The sequence below is a fragment of the Chamaea fasciata genome, unplaced genomic scaffold, assembly GCF_029207755.1.
Source record: "Chamaea fasciata isolate MVZ Bird 193981 ecotype frontalis unplaced genomic scaffold, bChaFas1.0.hap1 SCAF_30, whole genome shotgun sequence".
In the NCBI taxonomy this organism is placed as follows: domain Eukaryota; kingdom Metazoa; phylum Chordata; class Aves; order Passeriformes; family Sylviidae; genus Chamaea; species Chamaea fasciata.
In genome coordinates, this window is record NW_027094115.1 from 2540026 (window position 1) to 2554614 (window position 14589).

Genomic DNA, 14589 nt, shown 5'->3' on the forward strand with positions numbered 1-14589 from the left:
ACGTGGGGGCCATGGGGGACATGGGATGGGGAACATGTGAGGCCATGGGGACATGGGGGGATATGGGGGGACACAGGGGCACAGAGGGACATGGGGGAGACACAGGGACACGGAGGGACACAGGGATCCCCCTCCTTCCCTCTGTCTCTGCTGGGTGAGCTTTGGGATCAGTGGCAGCTCCGTCCCCTCCCCGCCCAGCTGAGGAGACCCCACAGCCCCGGGGGCACCTCCCGCCTCTGGGAGCAGCTGGACACCAAACCCACCCCCCAGGACCCCACACCAGCTCCCTGCGACTCCAAACGTCCCCGGCAGAGAGAGGGAACCACTGCAGTGACAGAATGATCCCAAATGGAGCCTGAAATGTTCCACAATGGAAATATCCCGTCCTGCTCTCCTCCATCTGCCGGGATTTGGGACCCGTGGAATTCAATCACTTGGCACGGCCCCTTGGAGGGTCCCTGAATTCCCAGCTCCAGGGTGAGTGAGGGAGCTCAGAGCCCACCCTGGGCATGGGCTGGCCCCTGCCCAGCAGAGCCCCAGGAACAGAAAATGGATTTATTCCTGGCCTACGAGAGCAACAAAAAATAACCGGGAAATCCAGAGTGCTCAGTGTCAGTAAATGAACTGCACTGCACGGAAATAGGGTGAAAAGTTAAAATCAGCGTTTAATAAATAGCCAATTATGGAAAATACTTAATTACTGTTTGGGAGGAGGCTTGGAGGCTTCTGTTGTGCTTTTTCTGCTGAAAGCCAGATAATTTCATTTTAGCTGAGTTTTGAAAACGAACACGGAACTTCAGAGTGTTGAGATGAAAGGAACGAGCACCTCTGGGCAGCGTTTCCTCGGCTCAACACTTCCTCACGAAAAAAGGAGTGTGTGCAAAGTGCCACCAGCCCCAGCTGGATGTCCTGGGATGGGGCTGGGCACCCACAGCTACCCCCCCAGCCGGGAAATCCACAGGGATGGCAGCACCAGGACCCCAAACCCTAATGGCAGCACCAGGACCCCAAACCCTGCACCAGGACCTGGGAACAGGGCTGGGACTGAATTTCAGCTGGGCTGAAAATTTTTTTGATTAAAAATTTTTGACTTTTAATCAAAAATAAAATCAAAGGTTTGGTTTCAAACACCCTTACCAGAAAACATCCCTCTCATCCCCCCTCTCCAGTTGGTCCCAGACAACCCCAACCGCGAGATTCCGGCGTCCCACCCCAAAGAAATGTCCTGGTATCAGTTTTACCAGCACCAGGAACACTTAACCAAGAGAACAACCCTGCAAAATTTCTGCTGCATTGTCAAGTAATCTCCAAGAGAAAAATGGTTCTGCTTTTAACACGTTCCCAGCTTGCTGGGAAGGAAGAAGAAAAATCACGGAGTTTGCACGGAAACATCAGCCTGGAGGAGGAATCCACCGTCTGCGGCAGGCCAGGAAACCACACTGAACAAACTTGTGAGGTTACAAAATTCAAATTCCTAGAACAATTCCATTGCCACTCGGTTCTACCACAGCAATCACTAAAAGAGAAGAGGGGTTTTTTTATCTAAAGCTCTTTTTTTTTTTTTCCCCCATGAGATTGCCCCTTGAAAAAATGCTGTAAAGAGAATTTTAAGCATTTTAGGCTCAGTTGGGGATGGCAGAGAGTGAGATACCAGCTGACAAGGTAACAATGGGAGAGGCCAGATGGAAAAATCAAGTGCAAACCCCCAGGTCCACACACTGGAAACGTCTCAGATCAGACCCAAACAGCCCAAACCCCAGCGCAGAGCCCCACCACCACAGCTCTGCTCTGTTCCCCAGCACCAGGTGCAGAAAGGGAAGCGCAGACAATAATTACGTCCCTATTTCTTCCAATTTCCTATTCCCCAGTTGCTTTGTTGTTACAGGGAATTAATTACGAAACGCTATTGTTGACTTAATTTCTGTGGGTAATTAGAGCCATGAGCCAGACAGGGGGAGGGAGGGGCTGGATCTCCAGGAACCCGGGAACAATTGGGGTCTTTCCCTTCCCAGGGAGCCACGGAGAGCTCAGAGCTGGTGGTTATTGCACCACGGAGCGTCTTTAACTCCTCCCTTTGGAGCGCCGCTTCAGAAAGGGAAGTGCTGAGGCTGCGGATTGCCCCTCCTGCCTTGCTGGGGTGATGAATTAGCCAGTCTGAGAGATGCAGAAATATCCCGGGAAATAGGAATGGCAGGAAAAGCTTCCAGCCCCCAGGACAGCAGTGGGGGAGAATCCCAGGGCTGATCTCCTGCCGTACCTCAGGAGCTCACTGCAACTGCAGTTTCTGACTCTAAATCTCCTCGAGTGCTTCAGCGTCTCCTTTCCCATCGATTCCCGTGTCAGGCAATTCTGCTTTCCCACTTTTAAACTCTTGTACATGGGTTAAAGATGAGAGGGAGGGCACGGAATCAAAAAATTAATTAAAAAAAAAATGGGAGCGGTTGGACTCAAAGAAAACCTTTCTGAGGAGAAGAATTTTCTTTTCATTGACTCTGAAGCGTCTCCAGAGCTTGAATTGGACAGCGGTCTATAAATTTTATGATGAAAGGCTCTCACAGGAGTTCCTCCCGAGGTTCCTTCCCTGGAATGAATTGCTGTGTTCCACGGAGCACCTGGCAGGGTCACCCGGGTGATCCCAGAACTGCCGGGAAAACCCACCACAAACTCCAGGGGAGCACAGAGATCACGGGCGAAGGATCCTTTGCAGGATTTAGTGGGGTTTTAAACGGCTTTATGCTAAAAGGGCAAACCCAGCGTGACTCGGTGTTCCCTGAATTATTCCCAAGGAACACAACTCCACGAGAAAGGAGCTTTTCTTTTTGGTTGGGGATTTTGGTGTTTCTTTAGAAACAACCACTGGTGGTTTGTTTTTTTTTTTTAAAGTAATTTTTGCCTCTTCACCTTCTGATCTTTTCTTTTGGAGAATTCCTCCCGTGGGAGATTAGAAATTAAGGGAAGCAGGGAAGGCGTGGGAAATTTGGGGGGGAGGTTCTGTTTGGTTTTTTTTTTTTCCCCAGAAGGGAACAAATGTAGAAACACACCAAACAAACCAGAAAAGCCAACATTTATAGTCCACCAATTACTCCTTAATGAGCTGCATCCTCCGGGCCCCGGGGCAGGAGGGAGCCTGGCAGGCACCGGGAGTTTCATCCCTTCCTGCTCCAGGATCCCTGTTTGTGGTAATTGCAGCCCATTTGTCACTCCACCTCCTGCCACCGTTACACAACATCTATGGAGAGCGCGGCTGATGGTAATGAAGTTTCTATTAACTATGATTAAGTTTCATAAAGCACCTGAAGATAATTTAAGATGCGCAGGAGCAGAAAATGAAACATTTGGTTTAGTGCATTAGGAGACGTAATTGATTAAATTATCTCATTTACGAGGAGCGCAGGGCAGGGCCCACTTCCCCAGCTCCAGCAGGGAGAGGAGATCCTGGGCAGGACATCCCAGGGCTTCTCCCAGCTCCCCTTCCCGAGTTCCCACGGCCCAAAGTCCTTCTCCTCACCCTGGGACCACAAGTCAGGGACTCGGGTAAGAGATCAGCCAGTGAGACACGTTGTCCCTCAATGGTTGTCATAATTATCTTTGATTTCCATCCTTCTCCTCACTCTTAGAGCACAAGGACCACAAGTCAGGGACTCGGGTAAGAGATCAGCCAGTGCGACAGGTTGTCCCTCAATTATCGTCATAACTGGCTTCGATTTTGGATCCCTGATGAGTCGGGAAGTCCTGGAGCAGTTCGTGCCCCGGGAGCAGCAGGAGCTGAGCTCGGTGTCCCTGCCCCAGGGTGGAGCTGAGCCCTCTCCACCCCCAGGCCTCTCAGAGCCCAGATCAGTCCCATCGCAGCTGGGGTTTGGGTAAATCAGGAAATCCAGTGATGTGACTGAGACTCTCTCCGTTTTCTCCATGAGATGGAACTGCCCAGACAGGAGAGTGAAGCCACTGCCTGAGCCCAGCCTGGTACCGCTCAGGGCTGATTCTGGGGGCAGGCAAACAGAACAGAAGGGTTCAAGGCACCCTCAGCCCCTTTGGCAGCCCCTAAACTGATTTTGGGGGTCCCGAGAAACAGCTAAGAGCCAGGGATGTAAAATCACAGATCCACCGGGAGGGGAAAAGCCCCCAGAGATCACCGAGCCCCACCGTGGTCAGCACCAGCCACGGCCCCAGGGGTCACCTCAGGGGTGGGCACTCCCCCAGCCCCTGCCCTACAGCCCTTCCCATGGGGAAATTCCTGCTGGTCCAGCCCTGGCACAGCTGAGGCTGTTCCCTCTCGCCCTGTCCCCGCTGCCCCTGGTCCCTGTCCCCTGTCGGGGCTGGGCCGAGCTGCAGGGGCAGGACAGGAGCCCCAGAGCAGCCCTGGGATGATCCCCGGGCACAGGGACAGGGACACGGACACCCTCCAGGTGGGACAGGAGGAGCTGAGCGAGCTCAGAGCCAAGAACCCCAACATCTGCACCAAGAACCCCAAATTCCTGCATTGATTCCTTTTTTCCTGACTCCAAGTGCCCCAGGGATGGATCCAAGTACTCCAGGGATGGATCCAAGTACTCCAGGGATGGATTCAAGTGTCCCAGGGATGGATGCCAGGCCCACAGCCAGGGCTCCCTGCCGGACACAGAGTGCTGAGGATGAGGATGAGGATGAGGATGAGGATGAGGATGAGGATGAGGATGAGGAAGAGCACTCCTCCCCTGGCTCACACTGACCCTGGAGTCTCAGGGCTGTGCCAAAGACGCTCTCAGCAGATGCTAAAGCCTCTCATAAAACCTCGGCTCCTACTTAGCTCCTAAACAAATAACCCAGACGGCGGAGGAGATGGGGGAAATCATATTTACAAGAGAAAAAAAAAGAACTTACTTTGGGGTTTTATTTCATGAAGAGGTTTTTTATCTGAGAGGGAGAGAGAGAGAGAGAAAGTTGCACTTAATAAATTTACATGGAGCATATCTATTTCCTATCTGGCTTCTGTCTCACTCTATAAATGAAACATTTTCTCCTCGTTTGCTGACAATATGAATATTTTATGTTGTCCATGTTTTTCTCTTCATCTTCTTTTTTTTTTTTTTTTTCCTTTTTTTTTTTTCCCCTAAATCCCTTTCAGGAAGTTCCTTTGCAGCAATTTCTCACTTGGTTAATTCAGGTTATTTGCTGGCTCTATTGGATGCTGTTGTTTATTTACACCTCAGCAAGAAGGAAGTTCAATACCTCGCAGTGGATCATTGGCAAAGAGACTCGGGTCAGAATTAATGATCCCTTTGTGTGTTTGATGCAGGGAAAGGCTGCTGATGGGCACTTGAAGTAGTTATAAGATACAAAAATGCCCAGTTTATTCACGGTTTTGTACCTAAATACATAAATAATTGGCACCTCTGTGTGTGTGTGTACGAACACACACATCCATGTGCCCCCAACAGATGGAAATACGGGATAAAAGGGATTTCCTATGGGACTGAAGCTCTCAAAGATGAGCCTTCCCTGCCTCCCTCATGCCAGGCACCTGAGTCACCACTTATAACCTAAAACCTGCTGAATTTATAACCTAAAACCTGCCGAATTTATAACCTGAAACCTGCCAAATTTATAACCTAAAACCTGCCAAATTCATGACCTAAAACCTGCCAAATTTACAACCTAAAACCTGCCGAAGTAATCCCTAAAACTGGGAGGCTCAGGTGGATTACCAGGCTCCTTCTCTTCACTTTGATGCTTGTGAGGATGCTCAGTTTAGGAAAATTTGACCCAGAAGATGGTTGGACTTTGGCTTTGCCAAAAGCCTGCCGGGATGAGTTTTGGGTTTTTTTTCCCCTGCCCAAGGCTGGTGTTGGTTTTTGCAGGAAAACAAGGCACAAAAACACCCAGAGAGGAGGGTCAGAGCTGAGTCTGCAGGGGAGCAAAACCCCTTCCTTGCCTACACCAAACTGCAGAGGGAAAAGCATTTCCCATGAAAATGGAGATTCCTGGACCCAGGAGCTGCTTGGAAAATGGAAAACGAAATGATTTGTGATTGTTTCGTGATTGTTCGGGCTGCATTAGTAAAAACATGTTTGCAGGTCAGCCCTACTTGTTTGTTTTGGTTTTGGGCGCTGGGAGAGGAAATCAATAGGTTTTGAAGTCAGGGAAAATAACTTTAAAGCAAACAGATAAAAGTAAAACAAAAAGCTCTCAAAAAAACACCCCTCTGTTCTATTAAGCAAAGAGAAAGCTTTCACCTCTGCAGGAGAGAGGGGGAGAGGGAGAAATCCACCCTGGCAAAGCATCCAACTGGGAATACCGGGAGGGAATAAACACAGAGAACAAACACGAGGGAACCAGGGATTGTCTGGGCTCGGAGTGACCTTTGCATCCCAGGGAATCGATCTGGCAGCCCTGGAAACCTTTCATCTCCACCAAACCCTGCGGGAATCTCCCTCCTGCAGCCGAGTTTGGATCTGCACAAGGGTTACAAGTTCCAGGAGAAATTTCCCTGAAGGAAAAGCTCTTCCTGCTGCTCCTCAGTAGGGACGGGACCATTGGGATCCACCCAGGGATCCAAGGCCAAGGGGAGCTCTGGGATGTTCCCCTGTGGTGTCTTGGGGTTGTTCCCAAATTATTCAGTCAGGGACCGAATGAAGCAGCTCAGAGTTGATCCACTGTATCCCCGTTTCATTCGCTGCCTCCAGATCTGAACGTTCATCCCCAGGATCAGGATTCTCCCAGCCAGGCCCTTCCCTGGCACCCTCCATCCCCATCCTCCCTCTCAGCTCAGCCCTTATTTGTCAGCCAAAGGAATGATTCTATTTTTGCCTCACAGAAGGAGCGAAGTTAATGAGTTGTGCCTGATAAAAAAACCTCCAAGAGATTGGGTTGCTGTGGCTCAGGGCTGCATTTCCTCCACAATTCCCCACGGGACGAGAAGCGGAGCAGGAAAGTCACAACACTGGGAGATGAACAGGGGAGAGGAGATTTCTTTTAAAAAATAGGGTAATTGCAGCAGTTCCTGTTAGCTGGGAAAGCAATTACAGCCCTAAAAACAACGCGGCACAAGGACACGGGGACAGCTGGAAGGAGAGACAGGGTCACACCTGGAGCAGGAGGCATGGAACACTCCAGACCAGCTGAACCCACGGGGAAAGGCACAGATAAAAGTAAAACAAAAAGATCTCAAAAAACCCCCCCAACCCTCTCTTCTATTAAGCAAAGAGAAAACTGTCACCTCTGCAGGAGAGAGAGAGAGAGAGAGAGAGAGAAATCCACCCGGCAAATCCAGGCTTGGAGCAGAGCCTGGGGGGGCTGCACGGGGCTTGGAGCCACCTAGGACACGGGAAGGGGTCCCTGGAAGATGTCCCCATGGAAGGTGTCTCCATGGAAGGTGTATCCATGGAAGGTGTCCCCATGGAAGGTGTCCCCATGGAAGGTGTCCCCATGGAAGGTGTCCCTGGAAGGTGGCCATGGAAGGTGGCCATGGAAGGGCACTGGGGTGGATTTGGGATGGATTTGGGATGGATGCAGGGACAGTTCATCAATGCACAGAGAGGAGACTCCAGAGAACATCACTCAGCACAAGCCATTCACTCAGCACAGCCCCCGGGAGCAGAGGGAATGGCACTGCTCCCAATCCCTCTCTGGTTATTCTTTCTTCAAACACAGGGAAGGAAAAAGCCAAACTGAATTTCCTTTCTGTCCTTGGACACCTTAGAGCTGTTCTGTAGCCCTGGGAATTTTAAGTGCTGGGATCCCCAGGCAGAGAGCTGAGCTCTCCCTCCCACCAAGCCCCAGCAAAATTTGCCTGAAGGTCTCAGCTCAGGTTCCTCTGGAGCCTGAATAAATACACAGGATGCTCTCTGCCACTGGGAAAGCATTAAAATCTCAGGGCAAAAAAAACCAAAACGGGAGTTCATTTTGTTTAGAAGAGAAAAATGCAGAACCATGGAAACAAGGACAGAGGGCTGGTTAAACACAACGCTACAGCAAACTGACACATCCTTGTTTGCATCCCCAGCCCTGGCACTCCCGATGGCTCCCAGGGCTGCTGTTCCACCTGACGAGGTGACAGCCCCTCCACAGGGACAGGAGCGGGCTCAGGGCAGGGATAAAAAATCCCAAATTCCTCCCTGCAGGGCTGCTTAGCCCAGCTCCCTGAGCTGGGGACAGCAGCAGCTTCCAGAGCCAGCTGCCGCCCAGACACTGGTGAAGGGCACAGCCTTTCCCAGGGAGCTGCAGATTCGGGTTTGACTCCTCTTAGAGGCAGCGAAAGCAGCAAACTCCGACCTTGACCGGCGGCTGCACCCGCAGCTCTCCCGGGCGCTTCGCTTGCAAGGAAAGGCAGAGGCCGAGGAGCACGTTTGGGTGTGGAGGTCGGAGTTAAACCCTGCAAACCCCCTGGGTCTGGGATTTCAGCATCACCTGATCACCCACAGGCAGAGAAGGCGCTGCACAAATCCAGCAGCCCAGAAAATCTCAGACTCCACAGGGAAAACCACCTCCGTTTCCACGGGAATTACTGACACCAGAGCCCCACCGGCATCGGTTCCCCGGCCTCCAGCCCAGCTCACCCCCGAGGGGGATCCCAGAGGCCGGGACAGCTCACCTTGGATGCAGAGCCCCTCGGTGCAGTTCTCCGACTCCTGGCTCAGCCCCTCGCAGTCCTTGCCGCCGTTGCGCGGGGCCGGGGCCGCGCACTCGCGCACCCGCAGGTGCTCGCACTCGGGGCTGCACACCGACCACTCGCTCCACACCTCCCAGCTGCCGTCCACTGCCGGGGCAGGGAGCACACGGTCAGCCCTGCCCCGCCACCGGGGACTCCTGCAGTTTCACCTCTCTCCTCCGTAACTCCACGTCTAATAGAGCTCAAAGCAACTTTCGCCAGATAAATAACGTTTTTAACCAAGTTCTCAGCTCGGGTTTCTGTGTTTCTCTTTCTGGTGCTGCTCACATCAGCTCCCCTCTCTAAACTAAGCCCAGACCCCCACCCAGCTCCCTGATCCCTCCCCTGAGCCAGGGCTGTCCTGGCACTGGGTTAGTTCCAGCCTGGCACCGCACCCACACCCACACTAAACTCAGCCTAACCACGGCTGCGTTTCCCATTCCCTTCCCAACACCCTGCCCAGGGAAATGTGGGAATTGTCTCCCCGCGGAGCCCTCCCTGCCCACCCGGGGCACTCACTCACCGGGGCAGAGGGAGGTGCAGGTGATTTTCTGCACGGACATGCCCTCGCAGAAGGCTCCGCCGTTGAGGGGCGCGGGGTTGGTGCAGGTGCGCGAGCGTTTCTGCCAGCCCCGGCCGCAGCGCGCGTTGCAGCTCGACCACTCCGTCCACGAGGACCAGCCCCCGTTCACTGCGAAGCACCAGCACGGGGGGAGGTTTGTGGGGCTGTGCCAGAGCCCCCAGAAACAAAAACCCCAAACCTATCCCGGAGGGAAGGGCTGGGCTGGGGGATCCCCTGTGCGCCAGGTTTGGGTCGGGGCAGCGATTGTGTGGGAAATGGGTTTGTAGGGAAGGGGAATGTGGGAAATGGGTTTGTAGGGAAGGGGAAGTGTGGGAAATGGGTTTGTAGGGAAGGGGAATGTGGGAAATGGGTTTGTAGGGAAGGGGAATGTGGGAAATGGGTTTGTAGGGAAGGGGAATGTGGGAAATGGGTTTGTAGGGAAGGGGAATGTGGGAATTGGGTTTGTAGGGAAGGGGAATGTGGGAAATGGGTTTGTAGGGAAGGGGAATGTGGGAATTGGGTTTGTAGGGAAGGGGAATGTGGGAAATGGGTTTGTAGGGAAGGGGAATGTGGGAAGTGGGTTTGTAGGGAAGGGGAATGTGGGAAATGGGTTTGTAGGGAAGGGGAATGTGGGAATTGGGTTTGTAGGGAAGGGGAATGTGGGAATTGGGTTTGTAGGGAAGGGGAAGTGTGGGAAATGGGTTTGTAGGGAAGGGGAATGTGGGAATTGGGTTTGTAGGGAAGGGGAATGTGGGAAATGGGTTTGTAGGGAAGGGGAATGTGGGAAGTGGGTTTGTAGGGAAGGGGAATGTGGGAAATGGGTTTGTAGGGAAGGGGAATGTGGGAATTGGGTTTGTAGGGAAGGGGAATGTGGGAATTGGGTTTGTAGGGAAGGGGAAGTGTGGGAAATGGGTTTGTAGGGAAGGGGAATGTGGGAAATGGGTTTGTTGCCCCACCTCTGGGTGAGAAAAAGGCATCATCCAACACAAGAGCAGCACAGGTCAGGGCAGGGCAGCAGTGCAGGCACAGCCACCCATGTCCCCAGCCTGTGTCACTGACCACAGATCACCACAGTGGCCGATAGGCCCCTGTCACTGACCATAGACCCCCATGGTGGCCGACAGGCCCCTGTCACTGACCATAGACCCCCATGGTGGCCGACAGGCCCCTGTCACTGACCATAGACCACCACGGTGGCTGAGAGGTCCCCATCACTGACCGTAGACCACCACGGTGGCCGTGAGGTCCCCAGGCCCTGTCACTGACCGTAGACCACCACGGTGGCCGACAGGCTCCTCCTCTTGGCCACGATGTTGGCGGCCATGCAGGTGTAGTTGCCCGAGTCGGAGAGGCGCGCCTGGCGGATGATGAGGTTGTGGTCGGCCCTGGTGTCGATGTTCTCGTCCAGGTTGGAGTCGATGGGCTCCTCGTTCTTCAGCCACTCCACCTGGCAGGGAGGAGCACAGGGAAACATAGGGCAGGCCAAAGGCACCTCATTAATTGGTTGGGGAAGTGCTTCCTTTGGCTGGTAACTCCGAAAAGCCGGTTTTTCCTCAAGGAGCACGGAATAAAATCTCAGCCGAGAGAGAACAGGAAATATTTTTACATATTGCTCCTGCACCGAGCAGTGGATGCTCAAACACTTGGACAACTACCAGTTCTATAAAATAGATACTAAGTGTTATTAATTCCACTTTTTGTGAAGAATCAGGAAGATGAAATTGCCTGACAGGGCACACGGAGGAAGAGCAGAGTCATCATAACAGATTCCCAGCTGACACAAACGCCCTGAGAACAGAGGCCATTAGTGTTTGCTGCCACGCTCCATAAACCCCCTGAAATGCTGTGTGTGAGGTGTTCCCATCCATCTTCCCCAGTTCACCACCCCACGTCTCTGAGCACGCCCAGCACTCGTCTGCAAGGCGCCTTTCCACTCCAAACACCAACAGAAAACAGTTAAGGCATGGCAGGCTGCTGTCACAGGAGAGCAAAATTAAAAATAGAAATAAAAATCAACGGATTCTATTAAAAGACCAAAGAACAGGGGGTTGTTTCAACAGCTTTTCCAGATCTGGAGGAGCTCTGGCTGTGCCCCACAGTCAGACTCCCTTCTCCACTCCCTTCAGATGAATAACCTTGTTTAGCAACTTGTGGAAGGACTTGGAACTTTGTGGTAATGAGCTTATGGCTGTGGTAGCTGCAGGCATTCATTAGCACTCAGCTCTGCGCAGATGGGCTGCAATTTGTACATTTTCCAGTTCCTAAACAAATCTGCAAACGCTGACCATCAAAGCCAATTACGTTTGGTGCCAGGCAGCAGATTCCCCTCCACAGCAGCTCTGCCGGCGCTGCTGGGATGGATCCAGCCCCGCACAGCCCGGCCAAGGGCTGCAAACCCACCTGCAAGAGGCTCCAGCTCTGGGGCTCCTCGTCCTACAGGGAATTAAAGCATCACTTGACACGTCTGTGCAGATGTGAGTTACCTGAGGGCGAGGTGCAGCGTCACAGGTTTCACACTGAAAACGGGGAGTTTCGAGCTCTGCGATCCCTTCGCCATCTCTCTGCCCTCCTGCATCCAACCCTCCCTCCCAGCCAGGGGACACTTCCCCTGTGCCTGCAGGAGCCTGGGCACAGCTCCAGGGACCGAGCAGCCGTGCTAAATCCAGCCTGGCCAGACCTTTCCCTGGATAGGAACCTTGGGAGTGTGTTCCAGCCGTGCCAAACCCTTTCCAGCCATGCCAAGCCCTTCCCTGGACAATATCCCTGGAGGGTGTTCAAGCCATGCCAGACCTTTTCCAGCCATGCCAAACTTTTCCCTGGACAATAACCCTGGAGTGTGTTCCAGCCATGCCAAACCCTTTCCAGCCATGCCAAGCCCTTCCCTGGACAATATTCCTGGGAGTGTGTTCCAGCCATGCCAAGCCCTTCCCTGGACAATATCCTGGAGTGTGTTCCAGCCAATCCAAACCATTCCCTGGACAATATCCCTGGGAGTGTGTTCCAGCCATGCCAGACCTTTTCCCGCCATACCAAACCCTTTCCAGCCATGCCAGACCCTTCCCTGGACAATATCACTGGAGTGTGTTCCCTTTTCCTGTGGTCTAAGACACAGAACAACCAGCTAATCCACTCACTATTCAGCTCCCCTTCTGCAGTTAACCTTAGCAGTAATTATCCGAGGGGGTTTTAGCAAAGAAATTAGGAATTCAATTTAAATTATGGAGCAGCCGCACGGGCATAAATCAAGTGACAGGAGTTCGATGGTGAGCACACTTTATGTGCAGTGAAATGGGCAGAGAAATGACAAACACGGCCAGCATTCCCAGAGTTCATTATCTCACAGGTGTGTTTATAACTTCTGACTCTCCTCGGGCCAGGGGAATTTTTGGGGTGGTCAGAGGGAAGTTCCTGTCACCCTCACCCGCTGATGCCGAGTTTGCTGACTCTGGGAATGCGGGGTTTGGTTTGGCGAGCAGCAAACATTAAAACATTTACATTAAAGCCGAGCATTTGAAAGAATGATGATCCCAGCAAAGGGAGAACATTAAACAGACGGAACATAAACACCAAAGTGTCGGGACGTGAGATCAAACCCTGATTTCTCAGGGAGGATGGCACTGCCAGTGCTCCCCCCATTCCAGCCCCCCTCCCCTGAAGAAAACCAGGTTTATCCGAGGCCATCCCCTGCTCTGCCTCAGCAGATGGAGCCTCTCAAAGATGGGAGAACCAATGGATGGATTGATGAGATAAAAATACATTTAAAGGAGTCGTGATGACAAAAGATGTTTGTCACTGGCAGGGATGTGACCTTTGGGAGACTTCAGCCCCCGCACAAACACTCACAAAGCAACCAGGGGAAATAAAAGCAGCCAGGAACCCAAAACATCTCCCCGCTGGGCTGAGCTGTGGGGTCTGGGCTGCAGAGTCCGAAAAGCCAACTCAAAACTCCTCAGAGTTCCCCTTCCCTTGCCGTGGAGCTCACACAGCTGCCTGGGACAGAATTAAATCCTTTTCCTTTTAAGAATTAGCCTGATGATCTGGGACCAGACTTCAAGCCTGCTATGAAAAGCGGTGTGTTTGTAGAAAAAGACCTGGATGTTTCCCTCTGGAGTTCAATCTGCCCAGGACTGACCCCCCTGGCTCAGTATCCAGGGAGGGCTGGTCACACCAGGCTCTGCAGCTCCGGGCAGGCAGGGGTTAACTCGGCCCCGCCCTGGGTGGCAGCAGCCCAATTAGCATCATCATAAATTGTCCCCAATTACAGAAAGCAATTAGCACAGACTGGCTTATGGCATTATCAGAGTGAAATCAGCTCAGCACCAGAGCCCGGGCGGATTACGGGAGTCAGAGAACTCGTCCCTGAAAAACAAACTCAGAGCCCCTCACCAGGGGCTCTGCTGGACATTCAAACTTCCCAAGAGCTGGGATGGAATTTTTGGCTCTTTCTGGTGACCCTGTCTGAGATTCCAACCAGGTTTAACCCCCGAGGCAGGTCCCAGCCCTGGTGGGACCAGGGAGGATTGGGGAGGTCACCAGACCAAGGGTCTCCAGTCCCAGCTTTGGGATCAGCCTGTGCTGCCCCATAGAAACAGCCTGTGCCCTCCCCGTGGTCAGCCCCGGACACATCCACACCTCAGACAGGGCAGGGACGGGACAGACAACAGCAGGGACAGGACAGACAACAGGCGGGGACAGTGCCAGCCCCTCCCAGGGGACAACCTGATGCCAGGTAAAACTCCGGGATTTGGGAAGGGGGAGGTGACTCAGGGCAGCACAAAGGGCTCTTGTGGCACAGCCCACGGCTGTGGTTTTATCTCTGTCCCAGGTGGAAAAGCAACAAAAACCTCCTCACCTTCCTCTGGCATGGAACTCCTGCTCCTAAAAACTCCAGCTGGAGGAACCTTCCTCACTGCTCCAGCTGGAATGAGGATGAGGATGAGGATGAGGATGAGGATGAGGATGAGGATGAGGATGGGCAGGGCAGCTGTCCCTGTCCCTTTGTCACATTTTGTCTTCCTTTCCACCCTGAGACTCACACCAGGAGGGGAAACCTCCGCCAGCACGGATTTAACACGAACCCGAGGGCTTCACACACTCCTCCCTGCCTTTATTTTTATTTTATCAAAACCATCACAAGCCATTAATCCTGCGCCACAGCCCCTCACAACACCCCGAGCAGGTCGGCTGTACCTGCTGCGGGTTTGTTTTTTTTTTTTAAATTAATCCACTGAGAGAACTCTGTTCTCGAATCATTTAATCACAGCACTGTCACACCGGGCTGGTAAGCATATTTTCCCTTCATTAGATTGAATATATAATCTCATTACAGGAATCTGACACGCTGACTAACCCATAAATCAGCGCTGGGGAGGCTGGAGGAGGCTCTGCCCTGGGGGGACGC

The 14589-nt window shown here is 52.7% G+C and overlaps 1 protein-coding gene across 1 annotated transcript in view; it reads right to left on the reverse strand.

Moving 5' to 3' along the window:
- Positions 1-14589, reverse strand: part of UNC5D (unc-5 netrin receptor D) — an 81444-nt gene that overhangs the window by 21325 nt on the left and 45530 nt on the right. Inside the window, exons 5-7 of the mRNA XM_066206084.1 lie at positions 10455-10635; positions 9150-9317; positions 8570-8734 (exon numbers count right to left, since the gene is read on the reverse strand). Coding sequence (XP_066062181.1) covers positions 8570-8734; positions 9150-9317; positions 10455-10635 — 514 coding nt within the window. The remainder of the gene's footprint in view (positions 1-8569; positions 8735-9149; positions 9318-10454; positions 10636-14589) is intronic.